The sequence below is a fragment of the Natator depressus genome, chromosome 2, assembly GCF_965152275.1.
Source record: "Natator depressus isolate rNatDep1 chromosome 2, rNatDep2.hap1, whole genome shotgun sequence".
Taxonomy (NCBI): Eukaryota; Metazoa; Chordata; order Testudines; family Cheloniidae; genus Natator; species Natator depressus.
The window spans coordinates 173,370,367-173,394,092 of record NC_134235.1 but is presented as its reverse complement, the minus strand read 5'-3'; the positions used below and the strand labels follow the sequence as shown (position 1 = coordinate 173,394,092).

At 42.1% G+C, this 23,726-nt stretch overlaps 1 protein-coding gene across 1 annotated transcript in view; it reads right to left on the bottom strand.

The window, feature by feature from the left end:
- LOC141982862 (mediator of RNA polymerase II transcription subunit 1-like) overlaps positions 1–20,089 on the bottom strand; it is a 33,075-nt gene extending 12,986 nt beyond the window's left edge. The window contains exons 1-11 of the mRNA XM_074945314.1: positions 19,967–20,089; positions 18,065–18,168; positions 16,500–16,584; positions 15,978–16,032; positions 15,281–15,413; positions 13,872–13,900; positions 11,555–11,626; positions 11,405–11,479; positions 3,401–3,471; positions 2,397–2,462; positions 1,484–1,589 (exon numbers count right to left, since the gene is read on the bottom strand). Of these exons, the coding sequence (XP_074801415.1) occupies positions 1,484–1,589; positions 2,397–2,462; positions 3,401–3,471; positions 11,405–11,479; positions 11,555–11,626; positions 13,872–13,900; positions 15,281–15,413; positions 15,978–16,032; positions 16,500–16,584; positions 18,065–18,136 (764 nt within the window). The 5' untranslated portion in view covers positions 18,137–18,168; positions 19,967–20,089. The remainder of the gene's footprint in view (positions 1–1,483; positions 1,590–2,396; positions 2,463–3,400; positions 3,472–11,404; positions 11,480–11,554; positions 11,627–13,871; positions 13,901–15,280; positions 15,414–15,977; positions 16,033–16,499; positions 16,585–18,064; positions 18,169–19,966) is intronic.
- Positions 20,090–23,726: the final 3,637 nt, after the last annotated feature.

Here is a 23,726-nt window from a genome sequence, read left to right as displayed (position 1 = left end):
CTGGGACTTCCCCCGTTCGCCACGAGTTTTCAAAGGTAATGGCCAATGGCTCTGCAATCACATCCGCCAATTCCTTTAGCACTCTCGGATGCAACTCATCCGGCCCCATGGACTTGTGCACGTCCAGCTTTTCTAAATAGTCCCTAACCACCTCTTTCTCCACAGAGGGCTGGCCATCTACTCCCCATGTTGCGATGCCCAGCGCAGCAGTCTGGGAGCTGTCCTTGTTAGTGAAGACAGAGGCAAAAAAAGCATTGAGCACATTAGCTTTTTCCACATCCTCTGTCACTAGGTTGCCTCCCTCATTCAGTAAGGGGCCCACACTTTCCTTGGCTTTCTTCTTGTTGCCAACATACCTGAAGAAACCCTTCTTGTTACTCTTGACATCCCTTGCTAGCTGCAGCTCCAGGTGCGATTTGGCCCTCCTGATTTCATTCCTACATGCCCGAGCAATATTTTTATACTCTTCCCTGGTCATATGTCCAACCTTCCACTTCTTGTAAGCTTCTTTTTTATGTTTAAGATCCGCTAGGATTTCACCATTAAGCCAAGCTGGTCGCCTGCCATATTTACTATTCTTTCGACTCATCGGGATGGTTTGTCCTTGTAACCTCAACAGGGATTCCTTGAAATACAGCCAGCTCTGTAAATTGGTTAGTCTCTAAGGTGCCACAAGTACTCCTTTTCTTTTTGCGAATACAGACTAACACGGCTGTTACTCTGAAAATTGTAACGAGAGTGATCACTTAAGATGAGCTATTACCAGCAGGAGAGCACGCGGGGGTGAAGGGGGGGGGAACCTTTTGTAGCGATAATCAAGGTAGGCCATTTCCAGCAGTTGACAAGAACGTCTGAGGAACAGTGAGGGGTGTATATAAAAATCTTCCCACTGTATTTTCCACTGAATGCATCCGATGAAGTGAGCTGTAGCTCACGAAAGCTTATGCTCAAATAAATTTGTTAGTCTCTAAGGTGCCACAAGTACTCCTTTTCTTTTTGCGAATACATACTAACATGGCTGCTACTCTGAAACCTGTCCTAGGAATGGTCATGCAAACAGTTTAAAATATTACACAATTTAATTACAATACACTTAATTTATATACCCTAATTAAATCTAAAAAGTTAGGGGCTTGATGCAGCAGTCACTGGATGAAGTTCTATGGTCTATGTTGTAAAGGAGGTCAGACAAAGTCATCTCATTGATCCTTTCTGATCTTAATATGATCCCATGGAATTCATACAGTTAATATGAACTTGGACATAATTTTAAACTCTTTTGGGAAAACAGTCATCTGATTATGCAGAGTACTCCAAAGACGGATAATGCCGTCAATACAGTAGTGTTGCTCTTGTCTAATAGTGGGTTTGCATCTCTATTATATGATCATAGGATCAATACAAATGATGTCAGGGTTTAATGTCAATGATTTGAAAGTCCATTTTTATGTTCAGAAATGTCAATCGTGCCTTTGAATCTCACCCATCTCCTGCCTGAGAATCCACAATTAACGGAGAAATGGGAAGTTTGTGTGTTGTGTTTGAACTTCCAACAGTTACAAATACTTTTATTCCACATACTTGGGAGCCTGAAGGAAGAGAGAAGACAGATATGAGTCAGTGCATTTTTTCTCCCCTATGAAAATATAGATGAACATAGTGCTGGTGAAAGATGCCAGACTAGAAGGCCTGGTGTATTTCAGGTCATCTATTGTGCAGGCACAACCTAGACAGCTACAACGCAAGATCTCCATCACCTAGCCAAAGACTGCCTTAACCCAGATTGCCAAAGATGCCAATTTGACCATCATAGCTGATGCTCTTTTGTGACATGAACATCTCTTCACTAAGGACCAAAAGACCACCAGTTCCATTTCACACAGGTTACTGAATGACTTTTGGTTGCTCCCATGCTCATCTTTATTAGTACCAGCAACCTAGAAGTGGCAAAGTCTCCAGTTTCCTGAATGATCACGTCCCTGCACTAAATAAGTGCATCACAGGGCTCTGTTTGCCGCAAACTATATGCATCTTTCTGGACTCTGCTAAAGAAGCAGTTTACAAGTTAATTTGTTCCCACCTTAGTGCCAATCATGAAGAACCAACGCCTGGAATGGTATTTCTATAATTGTTCAACTTACAAGGAACCTTTTTACATATGAACTTGCATGTAGCGAAACTTTTACAAGAAGTAGAATCTATGCCCTAAATTGTTTCCAATTTCATTTAGCAATCTTCTGGTCAAAAGGGAACGCATATTGTAGAAAGATAGTTACTTCACTGTGCGAGTTCACCCTTTAACTATACTTGATTCTTTTCAGACTACAACTGTAACAACTAAAGTCCAGTTAAAAAAAATAAGCTATTTTAAATTTTTACTGTTTATCCATTTTTACCAGGATTCAGCTCTTCTTCCAGAACTTGATAGGGAGATAGATAATATTCAATGTTCATAGGGGTCCCTGAAGTAGAATTAAAAATTACAGTTGCTTACTACAAAACATCATCAATTTTGAGCTGGCAGTTAAAAAAAAAAAATCCTTGAGAGAACTGGGTGCAAATGTAAAAATACACCCTCAAAAAACTTATATTTGTAAGTAATGTTCAAGTCATTATAGTGTTGAATTATATTTTACTGCTAAAATCTCAATGAGAAAATGTATAGAATCAATTTAATATTTTGAAAGGTCTATTATACTTCAATTGTTACAGAGCCTCATATTCAGACTTGAAAATTTAGCAATTGAATTTAGCAATATTTTAATCTCTCTTCTTAATACGAATATTTAAATGTTAGAATTTGGAAAGAACATCCAACTGGAATACACAAATAAAATTTCTTAAAAATTGACTCATCTGCTTGGGGGAGGAAAGAAAGCAATAATACATAGACAAGGGACTTTCATATGGAGCTGAGCAATAGCTCTGCATAGCAAAAACATGTATTCACAATACATTTTATGCAAATGTCTGAATTCTGACAGTTAAAGCCCAAGGCCCCTGTTGACTACAATCTATGATGATCTAGAACAAGGTGTTAAAACCCATCAATTCAAGTTAGTCCCCTTTTTAGGCAAGCAACAGTATCACTGTTGCAACTATGGTGAGTCTCATAGTTACTCCCAAAATTCCCCACATGACATCAGAAAATTAGCAGCACTGTTTTTAAGCTGGTGTGATATCAGGCTGCTGGAATATGCTAGCTATATGGTCCCCAGAGCATCTTTTCATTACTGTAAATGTACAGTGCCCAGGAATACAGAACCCCCATTAAGCATTACTTCAAAACAAATAATAAATATAGCTAATGATGCAGCTCAGTACTGAAGGATCTTTGCTGTGGGCACACTGTTTACTCAAGTTGGGGTTTGTTTTTTTAAATCTAAAACAAAAAAATTACCTCCAGTTCTTGGCACAAGGTGTCCTGCTTTTCCATGAAGTACTTCCGTAACTCTGTTTACATCTTGTGTTCTAATTTTTTTACAAAATACACACAGATCAGTGGTTCTTGAGAGACAGTGCTATTTAAATCAATATAAAGCCATTTCACTCCATTAAATATTCTCTCTTCTCTTTTGATTGCCTTGGCTTTAGGTTTTGTGCAGTTCTATGGTAGTTTTCAGAAATTCTCTCAGTCAACTCACCACTGCCCTACGTCTCTTAGTGGCATCATGCATGGTCTTAACACTTGTATTTCCAGCTTCAGCTGGGGCCCACTCTGCTCCTTTGTCAAATTTTAAATATGCAGCAAGCCTACACGTTTTGGTTTTGTACACCCCTGGCTCTAAAGGGGTGGGGGAGAGGGGTGATGAAAGTACTGGAATGACAGACAGTACTGCAAGGACAAGGTGGGAGGAAGTATAAGTGACTTCGATAAACCGGTACTCAAGTAAGACTCACACACTTAGAATCATAGAATACCAGGGTTGGAAGGGACCTCAGGAGGTCATCTAGTCCAACCCCCTGCTCAAAGCAGGACCAATCCCCAATTTTTGCCCCAGATCCCTAAATGGCCCCCTCAAGGATTGAACTCACAACCCTGGGTTTAGCAGGCCAATGCTCAAACCACTGAGCTATCCCTCCCCCCACAGAATATCAGGGTTAGAAGAGACCTCAGGAGGTCATCTAGTCCAACCTCCTGCTCCAAGTAGGACCAATCCCCAATTTTTGCCCCAGATCCCTAAATGGCCCCCTTAAGGATTGAACTCACAACCCTGGGTTTAGCAAGCCAATGTTCAAACCACTGAGTTATCCCTCCCTAACTTCAACTCATGTACAGTGCAAGTATTTAATAATGAGCTGCAAAATGGTAACAGGCTGAAAGATCTACCCAGCCATACAAATAGCTTACTCATCAATTCATAGTTAACTGCTCGGGATATTTGCTGACAGATTTGTGACTAGTGAGGACATAGCATGTTAGCTCAAAAAGAAATGACTGTTCTTAATAAGGAAACACTATGCTAAAATAGTCTAATTGTATGTTCTCACGTTACAGCAGGGCCTTGTTTGATGAAGCTAGTCAAGTAGACAAGTCTCCAGAACAGTCTCTTCAATTTTCAGGGCTCCCAGAAAGGAGGCTCAGTCACATTCTGGGGTGCAATCCAGACCAATGAGGGGTTGTACCACCACCTGCCCTGAAATCTTGGGTGCCTCACAATGCTTTGCTCTTGTAGCTCCCAACCTGGGCTGCTCACAAACAGCCTGCTAGCATGCAGGTCACACCCTGAGTGACTGAGTATAGCTGCAGCTCTGGTCCAGCGGCCTGTCAGCAACATACCAGTCACACTCTGGCTTCCAGCAGCCTTGGTTACTACTTGCAGGGTGACCCCAACACACTTCCAGTACTGAATTTACCCAAAAACGTGTCTTCTGCACCATCCAGCCCTCTCTTGGCCAGTTTAGGTATTAAGAATGGTTTCTCCTGTAAAGAGTTGATAGTCAACGATCTGCCACTTTAACTTGGATTACTGAACAGTTCAGTTGAAACACAGCACTGGATTGGTTTGTATTAAAAAAAAATGAAACGTGTTTAACAAAAGAAGATAGGATTTTAAGTGAATTCAAGTGTAAGAGAAAGTTAGAAATAGTTACCAGCAAATAAAAGTGAAAATATGCATCTAAAAGTCTAAAACTTAATCTAACTAAAATGCAAATTTGCTTGGTCTCCTGCCATCTACTCCCCATGCTTTCTGGAGGACCCTGTTTATTACTTATATGTAAATTGAAGTAAACACACATTCCTTTGTTTAGGATAGACCTATTTAACAACTTCTGCCTAGGCAGGGCTGTGTGGTTTTGAACATGTGCTAACAACATCATATAGGGACATAGGTGCCGACTCCATGGGTGTGCCACACCTACGAGCAGCCCCACGGATCAGCTCCTCCACCTCCATCCCAGCACCTCCTGCCTTCCACAATCAGCTGTTCAGTGGCATTCAGGAGGTGGCGGGGGGGAGGGAGCAGGACCTGGGGCGGAGTGGGGCTTGAGCACCCCCCAGGAACTGGGGAAGTCGGCACCTATGTACAGGTGGATTTCATAACTGTACATATAATATTGCTACATATATTTTGCCATGATATTATTGCCCTGTGAGAGTTATTAGTTTTCAAGTGATACTCTTCAAGGCATATTTTGTACAAAGATTATTACAATAGTGTATAGGGTGTGACTACAGGGGTGCTTAGTGTCACAGGCACCACCCTCTCTATCCCCGTCCGCCACGCACACACATGCTTCTGGAAAAGGGGGAATTTGTTCAACAAATTTCGAGGGTGTAAACTGGTCTGGTGGCAAGTTTTTCCTTAGCCACCTCCAATCTCATTGCTAGAGCTTGGATAGACTGTGAGGCCCCCAAAAGCTACACAGCACACTATTCCTGAAAAATTGCTTACTTTTTCATTTTTACCATACAATTATAAAATAAATCAATTGGAATATAAATATTGTACTTACATTTCAGTATGATACTTGAGCCTGCAGTTCACATGTGAGCCTTACCTGAAGCATAAGGCCTGCCGCCCCAGGGCTGGAGCCCAAGCCCTGCCACCTGGCAGTGAAGCTGAAGCCCTGCCACCTGAGGCTGAAGCATGTAACTTAGCTTCGCAGGGGGTCTGTGTGCCGTGGGGCCCTGGGCAGTTACCCTGCTTGTCACCTCCTCATGCCAGCCCTGCATTTGTGACCTCCCTAAACCTATCCCATGACCACCCTTGGGGCTGCAAGCCCCAGGTTGAGAAACATTGATCTAGAGGAGTTGAGTACCCCCGGAAGACCTTTAAGTAGCCACAGGGGTAAACATACCCCTGGTTGAGAACTACTGCTCTAGCTTATTTTCCTTTCTCTAGCTTAGTTTAGTCACAGTGGAAGTTTAGACATTGTGGAAGCTTTAACCTATCTTTCCCTATCTTGAAACTTATAACCACAACTCCCGATTCCCACAGAGACTCTCACACTTAAGGCATTTTTACTTAGGACACCTCCTTGCACCCTGCCCCCAAAATTCAGACACTGCAGCCAGGTGGCCCCCACCAAAAAAGAAAAAGCCCTACTGCTGGCCCCAAACTGGGAACTACACCTATAGGAGGGGACAGTTTACCAAGCACAATGATAAGGAAGATTATAATTCATGGCATAGCCAAGTCTGTCTTAGACGTGCAGTGGTGTTGGAGCTTTGTTGGTCCAAGGATATTAGAGAGACCAGGTAGATGAGGTAATATCTTTTATTGGACCAATAAAAGATATTACCTCACCCACCTTGTCTCTCAGACATGCAAGTCTAAGAACTGGACAAACAGACAAGTTATGCATTTGGACTGTAAGGGTACCTATCTGTGAGAACAGTGCAACTTTAATATGAATAAATTTGTAACCCCATTTCACTAAACACCGAGCAACATATTAAGCTGGCATAAATCACTTTGTTTTCAAAATCAGTGGAGCTTAAACCAGTTGAGAATCTGGCCATATGTCTGTCTTCATTTCAGAATGCCTATTTGTAATATATTTTACAAACCCCATACCGTGCATAGGCAGACGGGAGAAGAGTCTTCCCTGTTCACAGGCAATCAGGATGTCCATACCCCTGCACAGTTGCCAAGGCATGAACCCACAGGTGAAAAACAAGCCCAGCTATAAAAGAATCATATAATATCGAGGTTGGAAGGGACCTCAGGAGGTCATCTAGTAGTCCAACCCCCTGCTCAAAGCAGGGCCAATCCCCAGCTAAATCATCCCAGCCAGCGCTTTGTCAAGCCTGACCTTGAAAACTTCTAAGGAAGGAGATTCCACCTCCCCCCAAGGTAACCCATTCCAGTGCTTCACAAGAACAGAGAGGAAAAAGGAGGCAGAAAGTTCTGAGATAGCAGAGGGGCAACAGTCTCACACCAGGCTGCCTCTAAGAAACTGGACAAAGGAGACAAGAGACAACTGCAAGCCTGGAGTTTAAGGGCTGACAGACTCAATTTAGGTTAATTTATGGACAGATCTAATGGGAGGCAAATTGAAGGGGACCAGTTAAGAGAAACCTTGAACCCTTAGAGAGACTGCACCAAGGGCAGTCGACAATGTGGTACCAGAATTGGGGATTGACCTCAACTGTCCCTGCAGAAAAAGGAAGCTTTTTAAAAAAAAAAAAAAAAAAAAAAAGAGGAGTAGTTATATATTTATATTCACAGAAGCTATGGAGATAAATCAGCTCCAGCAATGGCTGGCTGACTCACAAGGACAACAGCAGCAGACACAGCAATGGTTCGAACAGATGGCACCACACCAGCAACAGTTGTAGCAACAGATGGCAGAACTAGCACCAGCTGCTGCTACTCAGGGCTCCGCCCATAGAGGAAATGTCTCTCCCATACTTCAGGGAGCCATTCCAATCTAGACACTTTCCAAAATGTTAACAATCGATGGCCCAGAGTCATTCTGGGTAACTTTTGAAAGGGTGGCCATGGCCTCTCAATCGCCTCCAGCCCCGTGGGCAATCGGCTTGCTCCACGCCTCATTGGGGATGCCCTGGCAGCATACCGGTACTTGACGATGCAGTGCCCAGAACTATGAACAAGTCAGGATGGCCTTATTGGGTAAGCCCCAGGAGAACACAGGCAGCTGACTGGTTTCTGGACAGGACAGGTTACAGGCAGCCCTCTCAGGGTCTGTGGGTAAGATTTCCCTGAGATAGCAGGCCCACCATTTTAGGCATCCCACCAGCCTCTCGTCCCCAGCCTACACAGGAACAAAGGCCCAGTGAAAGTTGGAAGGAGGATGCTTCCTCCCAGCTGCTAGAAGACAAAGGACAGACTTGATAACCTGTTACTGCTATGGACAACAAGTAGCAGTGATAAGACTATGAAAGGGTGGATCCCCTGAGGACACAGGAATACCCCTATTTTGCCTTTAAGGCAGACTTGTTGTATTGCTTGTCCTGGTCTACGCAAGTGCAGGAGATATGGACGCAACTACTAATACCCCAGGTATATCATTGCAAGCGTCTAAATTTAGCACGCACACAACTCCGTGTGCAGGGCATCTTGGAAAGGACAAGACACATTCTAGGATCCTGGACTGATACTCTTGGCCAGGGGTCCTTAAAAGAAGTCAAGAATTTCTGTGCATCACACCCCAAATGCTAATTAGTGGCCACAGACTGAGTCCAGCAGGCTCTACTAGTATCCCTTCCTTTGGTGAAGATCTCATTTGAATGAGTAGGAATTGATCTTATAGCAGAGCCCCTGCTAGTCTATTGGGGACCCTAAGCAGGAATATGTTCCCCCCCCCGCCCCAACCACACACAATACTAAAACACGCAAGTTCAGCAGGCCCCCTTAAGATGCTCGGGGCCCTAAGCAATTGCTTAATCTACTTATGCCTAGCACTAGCTCTGCTTATAGATCCCCTACAGAAGGGCCACTTTGGACACCAACATATACTTGTTATTGTGGACTATGCCATGCCGCTCCAGTATACGAATGCCAAGACTATCACTAATGAGTTGTTGAAGGTCTTCACACGGGTAGAGATTCCCAAAGAGATCCTGACAGACCAGGGAACAAATTTCACATCCTGGCTGATGAGAGAGGTCTGGGAACTACTGAAAGTCAAAGCATTATGCTCATCTGTGTACCATCTGCAGATGGATGGCCTAGAGGAGAGATTTAATCAGATGCTCAGGAGAATGCTCAATAAATTCATTATCCAGGCACTCGACATTGGGACCGACTACTCTTGACCCTATTCTCTACCATCAGGGAAATATCTCAAGCATCACCATGCAAACTGCTATCTGGGCAAGAGGCATACGAGACCTGGTATGGGAAACATGGAAAAGCCAGGTTCCAAGAGCTGAACACATAGTACAATTATGTCTTAAAGCAGGGGTAGGCAACCTGCGGCACGCGAGCTGATTTTCAGTGGCACTCACACTGCCTGGGTCCTGGCCACAGGTTCGGGGGGCTCTGCGTTTTAATTTAATTTTAAATGAAGCTTCTTAAACATTTTTAAAACCTTATTTACTTTACACACAACAATAGTTTAGTTATATATTATAGACTTATAGAAAGAGACCTTCTAAAAACGTTAAAATGTATTAGTGGCATGCAAAACCTTGAATTAGAGTGAATAAATGAAGACTCAGCACACCACTTCTGAAAGGTTGCTGACCCCGTCTTAAAGTTATGGGACAGATTGGAGGCTATGGGGGCACAGGCTAGAGAAAACCACAGAGAAGCGTAGGAACAACAACATTATAAGAAAGGGGCACGAATGCATGCCTCCCAGATGGGCAACATAGTTCTACTACTTCTTCCAAGCCTGAATCAAAGCTAATGGCCAAGTGGCAAGGTCCTTGTGAGGTGGTAAAGAAGGTAGGAACTGTGGATCATTTAGTCAAACCACCAGGGAAAAGAAAAAAAAAAGGAACAAGTTTACCATGTAAATTTGAGGAAGCCCTGGAGAGCCAGGGAAAACCTGTTCATCATGCTGAGGAACCAGAATTGGTATCCTAAATTAATGACTGCCTAAAAGAAAGCTCAGTGCCCCTCAGAGAACCTAAACCTGAAGCAAAAGGAACAGGCATTCCAACTGGTGGCCGCTTTTCCAAAAGTATTCTCAGCACCACCCCACAAAAACATCCATGGCCCACCATCACATTAATATAGAACTTGTTAAAGTAATACAGAAAGGGCTCTCACCAGTCCCCGACAAATTGAGGGGAATCATCAAGAAAGAGTTCAGGACCATTTTAGAACTTGGGGTAATAGAGGAATCCCAAAGTGACTGGAGGAGTCCTATTGTGCTGATTCTAAAGCCAGTCAGCTCACTGTGTTTCTGTATAGTCTTCAGAGAGGGGAACGCAGTTCCAGAATCTGATGCCTACCTCATGCCATGGGTAGATGAACTCTTATACTGGTTGGGAGAAGCCTAGTATATTACCACTCTGGATTTGATGAAGGAGTACTAGCAGATCCCCTTAAGGCCAGACTCTCAGCAGAAGACAGCTTTTTCTATGCTGCTCGGCCTATTTCATTTTAGGACAATACCCTCCAGGTTATATGGGGCAGCAGCTACTTTTCAACATCTGATGTGGTAGTGTACTTGAATGACAGTCATTTATAGCAAGAATTGGGATTCCCACCTGAATAAGGTAGCCTCCATTCTCCAATCCCTGAGGGAAGCTAAGTTAATGGCTAACCCCGCTAAATGCTTGATAGGAAAACGGGAAGCCCATTATCTAGGACACATGGTTGGCGGAGGACAAATCTGCCCATTGGTGAATAAGATTCATGCCTTACAGTAGGGGTGGGCAAACTTTTGGGCCTGATGGCCACATCTGGGTGGGGAAATTGCATGCAGGGGGTTGGGGCAGAGGAGGGGTGTATGAGTTTGTTCCTTAGAGGTTTTTAAGGCCCAGCTTGACAAAGCCTTGCCTGGGATGATTTAGCTGGGGTTGGTCCTGCTTTGAGCAGGGGGTTGGACTAGATGACCTCGAGGTCTCTTCCAATCCTAATCTTCTATGGTTCTGTGAAAGGACAAGGGAGGCAGAAAGGCCTGGGATAGCAGAGGGGCAACAGCACCATGCCAGGCTGCCTCTAAGAAACAGACAAGGAGACAAAAGAAGACTGGAAGACCTGGGAACCTGGATGTTAAACGGTTGGTAGACTCAGTTTAGGTTATAAAATGTATGGACTGGTCTAATTATAGGTGAATTGAAGGGGACCAGTAGGAGAAAGCTGGGACCCCTAGAAAGACTGCACCAAGAGCAGTTGACACCATGGCAAAGATTTCTAGCTTCCCATCGGGAGAAAACCCAATATCCATGTATACAGCTGTGAGCAATTCTATTATACCAATTTAATAATTTCATATTGCAAAAAAATATGAACCAAAGGCATTATGTACTCAAGATTACCTGTACAGAAGGGACATTGAATAGAGATCTTTTTCCAAAGATTGCAAGGCGAGATATACCTTAGCTTTCATGTCACTAGAAAAGAGAATACGGATTATTAAAAATTAAATAATTGACAAATAAATGATAATTGTATTTAAGAGATACAACCTATTTCCTGGAATCTGATACAGATTTAACAGGCCTTCTAGAATCTTTCCAAAGGCATCATAATTCTTCATCCTAACAATAAAGAACAATTATTACAGCCAAAATACCAAAGATGAATGAAACACACCATACAGCTTTATACAGTGAGGTGGAAATATTTCATATGGTGCATAGAAACAGTGATGTTAACCTGGTTATAGTATTTGGCATCTCACAACGTTGTTAAGAATGTATTTTTTTTAAGAATATATCAGGAAATGTGAAGTCTTGACTAAGGCACAAAGCAATGCAATTAAATCTGACATTACTCAAGTATGCATCAATGAAAGCAATCAACACGCACGGTATACGTATCCGACAGCTGGAGAGGTAACTTATCAGCTAGAAACAGCACTTCTTGACATTTCAATACAGTTAGTTGTGCACTAACGCTCCCCCATAATACAATGAACTCCACAGATAGTTATTTCATCAAAACATCTCCAGGTTTTCTATTCACACTAGATCTCATAACACCCCTGTGAAATAGACAAATTTTTAAACAGTCTGAATGAGTAAACTGAAACACAGAGGTAAATGGGATCGGGCAAGTTGTGTTTCAATTTACCCGAGGATACACAACAAGTTAGCGTTAGGGCCAGGAATATGACTCCATCTCCTGACTTCACCACCAGACCAAATTCTTTCTCCAACCAGAAACTTAAGCAAACCATTTAATTTATCTCTGCCTCAGTTTTCCCCATCTAAAACATGGAGATAGCAATACTTCCGTACTTCACAGGCACATTTATTAATCTTATTTCACCAGTGTTTTGAGGCCCACAAATGTAAAAGATGTAATAATACTTCTCCATTTTTATAACATTTACAATAGGGTCCACCATTTGCCAATTAAAGACCATAAAGTAAATGAATATCTGAGATGGAGTTAGATTGAATGGTATACTCTAGCGGGGTGGTTTAATGTACTTTTCCCCTTATCACTACATATTGTAACTACACATCTTTTAAGATCATAATTTGGGAGCAAAACATTTGATGCACTTTATAAAGGTACTATTACCAAAGGTGAACGAGTGAGAGAGAGAGAAAAAGAAAGTTCTGAACTCAACTAGATATATGTATGAAATTAAAAATGTTAATCGTTCAGTTTAAGACAAATAATGTTTAAGATGACCAATGTGCAATGCAGGCCCTCGGGTAGAAGGGCAGAAGTATCCTCTGTCTTCCATTTCTCACCCATCCTTGTCCTTTTTATTCCAGTAAAAAAAAAAAAAAAAAAAAAAAAACCACACACACACTTATGTGAGATACCACAGTCACTGAAATATACTCATTGGAAAGAGCAGTTGACCAAATTTGTTTTTTTAAGTAGATTTTAAAATCTAATGAGCTTTTCATCTGGCCTTTAAAATGAAGGTCACTTTCGGAACAGGAAACGTTTAAACAGGTCAAGAAATATTTGGCAGTAAGAATTTTTAAATCCATTGCACAACGTCCTCTAGAAATATCACTAGTGGAAATGTGAAGACGCTTTCTCCCCTTTACATTATGAAAAAGAAACAGAACAGATTATTCTGATTTATTTGCACTGCCACAGTAGATGATTGATGAAGAACTGAAGAAAAGAAAAAAAAAAAATCTAGGGAGTGTCAGTTCAGGGTCTGAATACAACAAAAGCTAATCTATGTAGCAATAATATCTGGAAAATAATTTTAAGAATCCATGTGTTTCATTACTAGCCAAAACTATAGTTTGTCCACTCTTTGATAAACAAGAGTTTAAACTGTGTTGTGTATTTATCTTATAAGGACTGCAGGGCTACATATTGTGCGTGTTCAGGTGATAGAAAAAGCCAATACACATTGTTGAATTTAATGGAGTTGCATCTGCTTACACAAGCAGTTACTCCAGAAGTGAACATACAAACTGCAGGCAAAAGGTATTTCCTTCCCTTTATTTTACAGGCTATAAAAAATTAAAAACAAAAAAGCCCTCTAATATGAAGCATTAAAGCTGATTTTTTTATATTTTTAATATAGATATGTTTAAACATGGACCTTGATAAGAAGGAAGAAAGAAATTAAAACACTTTTGGTTTCATACTTAAAAATACAAAATTATTTTTTTAAAAAAAAATGAAGTTTTCAGCAATATGTAGCTTACTGATATTGATGTTTAGAAGAGAAAACGCTTGTATTATTTCCTTTAAAATACATTGCTAACTTAAATGTTTCAGAAATTATTTTCAGAATAGGTTCAGGACTATTCAATAATTCCCTTCCAATCAGCCAAGGAATTCTAAGCAAGTCTATACCTTAGAAGCTGTACTAGATCACCACAAACCTAGAGAAAAAAAATAAATGAAAAGGTCAGAGACTTTCCTAGCACCCTTTATGAAATACCTCTGTAAACATTTTACTGGTGACAACAACATTATTCTTCATTATTTTACTCAACAAAATTTCCTCCAAGAAATCAAAATCATATTATATAGTTAGTTATGCTAGAATCTTAATATGAGAATACTAGGAAAAGAGTGGCTGTGTGACTGACAACTACCCAAGATAAATTCTATTTCCAAAATGCATTTGCCAGTTTTTTATTGGCATCTATTGTGCTGCAGTTTTCTGAATATGTACTTCCATTCTTAATAAGATAACTCAATATAAATGACTGATTTTCCTCACTAGGCACATTTGTTCCCGTTTATTTTGAGTTAATTTGTATTCTTTTCAGATTTTTGGGCTGACAGCCCTAAAGTCCTCCACACTTCCGTTTAGCCACAGAACAACAGCACTGACAGCAGCAGCGCAAGGTTCTCCACACTTTACCCACCAGGTTGTTTCACCTAATATACACACACACACACACACACACACACAGTGATGTTCTATCACTATTTTAACAAGGGGCCCCCAGAAGACTCCCCTGTAATAATCCCCATTAGCAGGAATGTGTGCACGTGTATTGAAGATGGCTGAGAAATCCTCTCTCATAGTGGGTTCTAGCCCATGAAAGCTTATGCTCAAATAAATTTGTTAGTCTCTAAGGTGCCACAAGGACTCCTCGTTGTTTTAACAATAATTAAACTGCACTTTACTGGAATTCTTAGCACTTGAGGAATATATTTAGTATGTTGAACATAAGTGTTCAACTTTTGTAGGGCTTTAAGAAGGGATAGATACCTGGTGGAAGGTCTGGATGTGACAATATTTAAAGAGGAAGAAAGAAACAGAGAAGTCACCCTACTCTTCCCTTATGCTTGGTGGTAGAATTTTAACAAAACTCACAAGAGCTCCCTCCAACACATTATAGTACTGTGAAGATGTAAAACGCGGTGCAAAAACCATTATCTAACTAGGAGAATAGCTCAGCCTGCCTACCTGTTGAATCACTGTCATTTAGAATGCTAAAAAGGATTCCAAGAAGTATCAATTGCTATGTGGACTCGTGTCTTCTAGGAACTAGACTCACATTATCAATACATTTAGGTATACAGGTATATTTATGCCAGCTAGTGTAACAGTCTAATGGAAGTTTGTTCAGTAGCAGAGAAGTATCTTAGTTGGTGTTTTTCCAGCCAGTTACAAGGATCCCATTATGAGTCACTTTCAGAAAAAAGAGCCATAAAAACAAGATTGTTTTGTTACACAAGGAGCATGATTAAAAAAAAAAAAAAAAAAGGAAAAAAAGAAAAAAAAAAAGAAAACACATCAACTTTACCACAGGAGCTTCTCCAAGGTGAGCCAATTTTACATCTATCACCTTTCCATCTTTCTCCAACTGAACTTCTACATAGAACATGTCTGATGTTAGATAGCAAACTGTCCCATTGGGGCTTATGTGAGATTTCAACCTATAGAAAAGGAAAAAGCATTGTATACCTGGAAGTTTTGTTGTGTGAAGAAAGAAGGCTAGTTTATTTTATTTGGAAATGTTCACTGCTCTAAAATAGCTGTTCCTTGGCTTAGCATCTGATAACTACCCAACCAGAGAATATACTTATGATCTTCTCCTCTGTGATTTGCATTATTAATGTGTTCAGCAAATATTTACCTTAGTCTTTGCATGACTTCCTCAACCCCACCAGAACAACCACTTCTAAAAATGCCACAAACAACTCATTAAGAGGTAGGGTGACCAGATGTCCTGATTTTATAGCGACAACCCTGATATTTGAGGCTTTTCCTTATATAGGCACGTATTACCCCCCCACCCCCCGTCCTGATTTTTCACGCTTTCTGTATGGTCACCCTATTAAAAGGGGACAGTTACATATCCTCTTTTTGTTCCACATAACACAGCTCATTAGAATGTCAAGTCAAGAAAGTTCAAAAAAAATGTTGTCATTCATATGGTAATTCTCACTGGATTTGAGGCAGTTCTGTTTCATTTACATTTAATGCATAAACAAACTTACCCCCTTTGTTTGGATAAAAATTCCAATCTGGTCATCACAGTAGACAAAGATTTAGCTGAAAAGGGGAAATTATTTAATCAGATTTTAATTTTAGGAAAAATGGCAATTTTTGGCTTCAGAAAGTATGATTTAACTAGTGTAGATAATACAAGAGATAACATTTTTCATTAATAATAAACATTAACCAATGTTTTATTGGAAGGAGATTATGGAAGATTTTATTGGAAGAAGAATGATTTATTGGAAGGAGTTAATTCTCAAGATCAGGATTTTAGAATTGTTTTAACCCAACTTCAACCTAAATATTAATCTGTAATGTCTTTGGGATTGAATCTACCCTCTGTCTTTATACAGTTCCTAGCACAATAGAATCTTAATCCTGATGGGAAGCCTCTATTCAAATCGCGGTAGTGCCCAACCCCACTGCTCTCTCCTCGTACCTTCCCCCCCCCCCCCACCCCGATACAGGCAATTTCATGGAATGTTCAACAATGGATTATGAATTTTCTTGTATCTTGTTACCATTTAAAGTCCTCTGTATCTTCTCCAAGCAAGAGAGTAGAGGATGATGTGGGGTAACAGGAATGGAACTTCGAGGTGGTTTATCCTAGCACAATAGAGGAGGAAAAAGGATCATTCCAAACATCACCAGTCAAAAAGAAACTGGATTCTGTGTATGAATTAGAAAAATTCAAACCCAATCCAAAATAAAAAGCAGCAGCTATTTCACGCCAAAAAGAATTCTATAATTTCACATGAAGGTGAAAGCAGTTCACCACGGCTCTGATTCTGCAAACTCTTACACACGAGTACTTTATGCACATGAGTAATAATAATACTCAGCTCTAGAGTAATCCCTTTGAACTAAATGGATTGACACCCTAATACTGTAGCAATTGACATAAAGCCTTTTTTAATTATTTGTATTACCATAGCACCTACAAACCCAAGTTGCGGAGAAGGACCCCACTTTACTCGGTGCCGTACAAACAGAGAACAAAGAGCTAACAGTCTAAGTACTTAAAATAGCACAAAGCCTGCTATCCATAAACTCTTTGGGCCAAATGCAGGCCTTGTTTGATAATCTGAGCTACTTTCACCAGGCTTCCTAGGGGCCAATCCAGAAGTCTGAGTTCTTGGCTTCAGGAAGAGTGTGTCTGAGTAAAAGAAATGAATGAGCACTAAGTAAGGACTCCTTTGGGTAAGCATTTACAGGATCAGGGGCCAAGTTATATTTGAAAATGTGACGTTAATTAGAAATTAGGATCTCCAAGCCTCCTTGCTGGCAGGCACAGTCTAGAAACCTCCAAAATCAATCAGCAAAATTATGTTCTCATTTTTGTTAAGAGGATATTTTAGTTAAATATTAATAACGAGGGTAGAAGGAGGACATGGACACAAATGTGATTTGCTACTTCTAGGCAGTATTCATGACTGTGCTGGAGCCACCATTATTTATACAAGGAGACACTTAAATTCAGTAACCAACATGGAGAACCAAAACCACTAGTACCTTAAAAGTTAAAATTATAAAAAATAATCTAAGTAGAAGCCTCCCAGCTGACCCGCAATCCCACACGAATGGCCAATCCTGAGCTCCTTACGTAGGTCCCAATCCGGCAATGATTTATGCACATGCTTAACTGGGACTATTCACATTGCGTAGAGTTAAAGAGGTGTCTAAGAGTTGTGGGGTCACAACCTTAGGGCTCACTCATTCTTTACGGAGGCCAACTCCCACTGAAGTCAAAAACTGAGTGAAGACCTCAAGCCCCTAAGAAATATTATGAAAGTTGCTAAGATTACCTAATGAGGCCTGCATTTGGCCCAAAAGAGTTAATGAAAAGCAATGCCCTGCACTGTTTTAAAGTATCCATGTCAATTGCTGTAAAACAAACAGAAGTCAGGCTTTCGTAGGTGTAAGAAAGCTCCATGAAAAAGCTTCACCTGAAAAAAAATAAATAAATAAATAAATAAAAAAAGTCCAAGAAAAATTTCAGATTAGTTAGAGACATTTCTGTTATTTGCCCTTTGGTCAAACACCCTCATCTTATCCAGCTGCCAACAAACTTGCTGATATTTCTTACCATGCAAAGACGTACAAGTTTCAGAGTTTCAATCCATGGTTTTTGTGCATATTTTAGATGCAGCTTGTCCATTAAAGCATTTGTTGAAATAAGCTTCACAGGATCTGGAAAATATTTTGCAATTTTCTAACACACGCAATACTGTATTCTACAAGTTACTTTATCAGTAAAAAAAAATAGTTCATTCATTATACCCATTCTACTTAAACTGTATAGATAAGTTCATAGATGTTGTACTTCAAGTAAGAAAGCAGAGGAAAGATGGATTTGAATTTTGTGTACAAGAATTTAGTCAATAGGCAGTGTTAAAATTTCTCAGGGTGCAGTTCTGTGTGTTAGTTTTGTTTTTCTACATCTTTCAGGGGTTTTGTGCAGGCAAATGTAGACTCCAAATAAAAAAGCATGGACAAGTCTGCCATATATTAAAGTGACTTGCTGGACCCATGAATAATTTGGCACGTGTGTGTTCCCATTGCACACTGACATTACAAACATTGAGGCCTTGACCCTGCCCTGAGCTCCATGTGGACAGAACCACATGCCAACATGGAGCTCACTGAAGACTTAAGGCTTAATTAGCCTACTGAGATCGGCAAACAGGGAGCAGACCTGTCTTGATCCCTGGCAAAAGGGGTGAGAGCAGAGGGAGAAAGGCAGCCCCTGATGGACAGGGAGAAGGGAAAACAAAAACCACCTCCCAGGGGCTGTCAGTGGAAAAAGGAAACAAGTCCACCCCGAGGCCAGCAGTGACAGGGGAAGAGGAGCAGGAACCACACTGGGATCAGGGCCCGGGCAGCTAAGCCACCGCAGTGCTGCACCTCTTGACCAGGCCGCTCCCCACTCTCTCCACAACAAAACAGCAACCACCACCACAGGAGCAGAGACGATACAGTCACTCAGTCCAGTAACAGTACCCCCCTCTACGATGTCCTGCAGCTCCCCTTCCTCCTCCAGGACACAACCAGCAGCCAGCCAACTAGCCAGGAGAGACCCAACAATGGTAGCAATGGTGGGGTCAATCACTCCCCTCTGGAGAGCAGGCCACCAGGGCCTTCCAAACAACAGGAGGATCTGAGAGGGGCGGGGGGAAGTGGGGCAACAGCAGCTGCACCCATTGACAGCTGATACCTGACCCCACACTCTGATCACTTAAGCATTAGTTAGCTCCACCAGAAGATTATGGGATGGGTATAGGAAGCATTCAAACTGGTTCCCCCTCTGTGGCACTGGACGGGGATCAGTGGTGGGAAACAGAGCTCAGGTAGGAAGATCCAGGAACTATCCTGACAATAAATGTCACTGGGAGCAACGAGGAGCATTCCAAACACAAAAAGAATGTTCTTCTCACCCAAGAGAGAAAGTCACCCCCAACAGCCGGAGAAGGGAAATATCTTCCTATCACCCTAATTGCTCGAGCTCATAACCACATTGCAAGCTTTCTAGAATAGTATCAGAGGGGAGGAAATTCCTCTCCCTTCCCCCAGCTCACAGGTGGGGATTAGAAGGGAGGTTGTGTGTGCACCCCTCACATCAGAGGGACTGTTTACACGTCGCTTTCCGAGTTGCGCACAGCTGCCTGCCCCCACTGCATTCAGTGCAAGCACACTACCCACGGGGGAGGGATTTGGGGCCGGGTGTGCAATGCACCCTCAGAATACAAACGGCACGGACTGGAGGGTGACACACTAGCAGCTCCGAGAGGCTGGGGGAAAGCAAGAGCTCCGATCCCAAGTACCGAACATGTGGAAGCGGTCTGCGGGTAAACAAGGCAACCACATCTTCCCGGTCTACTCCGCTCCGCGTAAAACCCCCAGCCTGGGCAAACCTCAGGGGCGAGCAGAGCCCCAGCCCCACTGTGCTTTCCTCTCAGGGCCAGCACGCCCCCGGGCCACGCTCATTTACCAGCAGCACCCTGGGACCCTGCCTCCCTGCCGCAGGAACCTGGCTGGGGCCAGGAGCGGAGGGACTCCTGCTCGCTCCTCTCCTGGGGACCGGGGAGAAGCTGCGTCCCCAGCACCCTCTGCATCTCCAGGCTGTTTGCGGGGCTGGGTCCTCGCTCCCCCAGATACTTGCAGCAGCAGCAGCTGTGACCCATTCACGGGAAATGCTTCCTAATGAGCCGGAGCCGCAGAGGGCACGTGAAGAGCCCGTGAGTCTCCCCCACACCCAGCGCAGCCCTCAGCCTGAGCAGGGACTTCCCCCGCCCCAAGCCGGGGGCTGCTGCTGCTGCTCTCTCCAGTAGGGCCGACAAGTTGAACGGCGGAGATTTTTAAATGCCTCTCTCACACACAGTAAAACCCTATCCCCGCCCCTTCCCGAGGGAGAGCCGAGCGCACGGCAAAATCCCCTACCGCCTCTATCCCTCAGAACAGGGAAATGGAAGCTCAGCGACAGCAAAATGCCCGTTCCTTAGCCCAGCCTTAGGAGAGGAGACAAAGCAAAAGCTCAACCTTCCTATTTTGTTCCACCCCCGAGGTAACAGAGATCGCAACACACCCAGCAACACCCCTCCTTGCTCCCCATCAGGCATTTCCCTACACTCCTTCCCAGTGTTGCCAGTTTAGTCATTTTCCAACCCCTCCCTGTAAATTTAAATACCCCTCTGATTTCAGTTCCCCCCAGGGAAAGTACTGCCTCCCATCCTTTTGTGCCCCAGGAGGAAGAATATATAAACACACGGGGGAGGAATTCATAATAAAGCAGTTATGCTCCCACACCAGAGCTGCCCTTCCAGTCTAGGAGCTGGAGTAAAGGATGTAACCCTCCATGCCATTTGCATGGTGTACAACTGCCCCTGGATTTGGGGACCAACAGCTGTTCCCCAGGCCAGCTTCCACTATTTCTCTTCATACTTCCTCTGTGAGCCTCAAGGACCTGCACCACTCCCATATAGAGCACAAGGGATGGGCAGTGGTCCCCCATCACCAGGCTTAATCTCAAGTACTGTCCTTAAACTTGGTCCCTAAACAGAGGAGTTATGGAGTCTTTGCTCTGAAAGGGCAGCCCAACACTGGAAGGAATGCAGTACTGCCTGAATGTGTCTTGTCTACATCATATAGTATTGTTTAGATGTATGGTACTATTTACCTTTGTTCTTTTTAAACAATGCCTTCACACCATTATCACCACACATGCTGTGAAGTCAGACTCATAACATATAAAGGTACAGGTCCCGCAAACACTTAAGTGCATGAGTAGGATGTGAACAGTCCTATTGACTTCAGTAGGATAACTCAAAGTTATGAAGTAAGCGTTTGCAGGATCAGGCCATGGGCCTAGTTTGAGGGTGGCAGAGGGGCATTGCCCCCCCCCCCCCAACTGCAAGCATCAGGCAGGCTTGGAATTTCCCCTGTGCAGCTTCTTTGGCCTGACTGGAACGGCCCTCCCGCCCCCAAATATAGAAGTCAAACTATGCCTATGATCAGGGCCTAACAGTCTTGTGGGAAGTGGGACAAACCTTTGAAAATCAAGGCCTTATCCCACAAATACCAGGACAGGTGCCAGAACCACAGAATACAAACAAATGTATTTTAAGCATGCAGCAGGATGAAGTTACATGCTTAAGTCACAGTTGGCAAAATGAGGTGCTCAGTTATGCTGAAGATGTAATTAAGTGAATGCCCAGCTACCCAAATGTTTCTGTATTCTTATTAGGTATACTTTAGTCTTAAACTCTGAAGAGCTACAGTTTGAAATTTTTTGAAGTGACTTCCAATATAATTGCCAGCTTTAATAGGACATCTTTTTGAAAATTTAGGCCAATATGTTTTCAGCAATTCCAGAGAATTATTCTTTGGCTCAGATTTGTTTGTATTTCTTACTGAAAAATGGGCTTCCTACTAGCCAAGACCTGTTTGATGGCCTGAGTGAAATGAGTTGAAATCTCAATCTAATTTTACTGAACATAGATGTACGTCACATAATACACCACAACAATTAGCAGTACCGAGTACTTCAGTGATAATTTTCATCAGAGAGGCCAAGGCTCCTGGGCCTGATCCAAAGCCCACTGAAGTTAGAGAGTTTTTCCATTGACTTTGATGAGATTTGATCAGGCTTTGAATGAGCATGCAGAATGAATTGCCCTCTCACCCTACAGAAGAGAATGCCTCCAAAATATAGTGAGAAGGTTTGTGCTGCTTGCCTTCTCTGGTAGCAGCTGCTCTGAGAATAGAGATTTAAACCTCCAGTGCTCTCAATCTAGCACTGTTCATAAGCTTAAAATTCACTTTAGACATTTTTGTAAAAGAGGATAAAAGAATCTTTTCTACTGGGCTTGAATTTTCATCACTTTATTTAGATATTATATTTTTTGCTGCCTGAATATGGATGTTTTGTCACCAACCCTTTGTAGGGATGCTGCTTGTCTCGGAACAGTGCTTCTCTGTTTGGCTACATAAAAATAATAATGTGCGCTATCATTACACATGAGTAAGGGGAGCTTATATATTGATTGAAAGCACCTCACATCAAGGTATTGTTCAGACATGTACAGAGCTGTCGTATCAAGTTATCGTACTCAAGAGCAGAGTTAGAAATGTTAAATAATTAAAAAGAAGCCAGTTATAGAATTACAGAAATGAAATAATTAAACTGTGTTGTTAAAAAAATTAAAGGCAGCAGGCCAAACTCTATTCTCGATACATGAAATGATTGGAATTGCCATACCAGCTCAGAGCAGCAGGCCCCCATCTAGTCTAGCAGCCTGTCTGTGACTGTGGTAGGTACCAGCAGCTTCTGATGAAGAAACCTTGCAGTGAGTAGTTGTGGAATAACCTCCCCTCAGGGAAAGCATCCTCCTAAATCTGAATAGTTAGAGGTTGGTTTATGCCCCAACGCTTGTGGGTTTATATCTCTTCCAGAGCTCTTTTATAAATTAGTAATTACTATTATTACTCTGGTTGCTGTGTTGTTGTAGCCATGTTGATCCCAGTATATGAAAGAGACAAGGTTATTACTCTGGTTTGTCTTGTTATACTTTTCCAAATCCTGCTAAGCTCCTGGCCTCGATGATATCTTGGGACAATGAGGTTCACAGGATAATTGTGCATCCAGTGAAAAAGTACTTTCTTTTATCAGGTTTGAATGTATTAGTTTTCCCTTTTCATTGAATGTCCCCTTGTTCTTGTTTTCTGCAAAAGGATCAATACACATTCTCAATCAATACACCATCATGAATCCAAAATAACTATTGGCTTCAGTGAAGTTACTCCAGATTTGTGACAGTGCAATAGGGGCAAAATTTGGCCTCTTGTTCACACTAAACAATATTTTTAATAAGAGCAATTTGGAAAAGGTTCTGAGATTTTGATTTTTTTAAATGTAACATTAGTGGATTGTTTTTATATTAATAATATGCCCAATATAGAAACTTTGCATATGAAGCTTACACATAAACAATAAATCGGTAACATTTCTTATCAGACTTGTTCAAATACTTTCTCAGTTCTTTTCCCAAGAGAGGAAAAAAGCGCTTTCTAAATGAAAGTCCTCAGTTGGATGGTGGTGGATTGGAATACAACAGCTGCATAACAGCTCACAGTACTTTACACAAATAATTTAGGACAGTGGGTAAAAGCCACTGTGTACATTTGAAACTACAGAAGATATTTAGGTATACAAAATATGATTGCCTGAGCTGATATTTGGCCAGGACATAAGG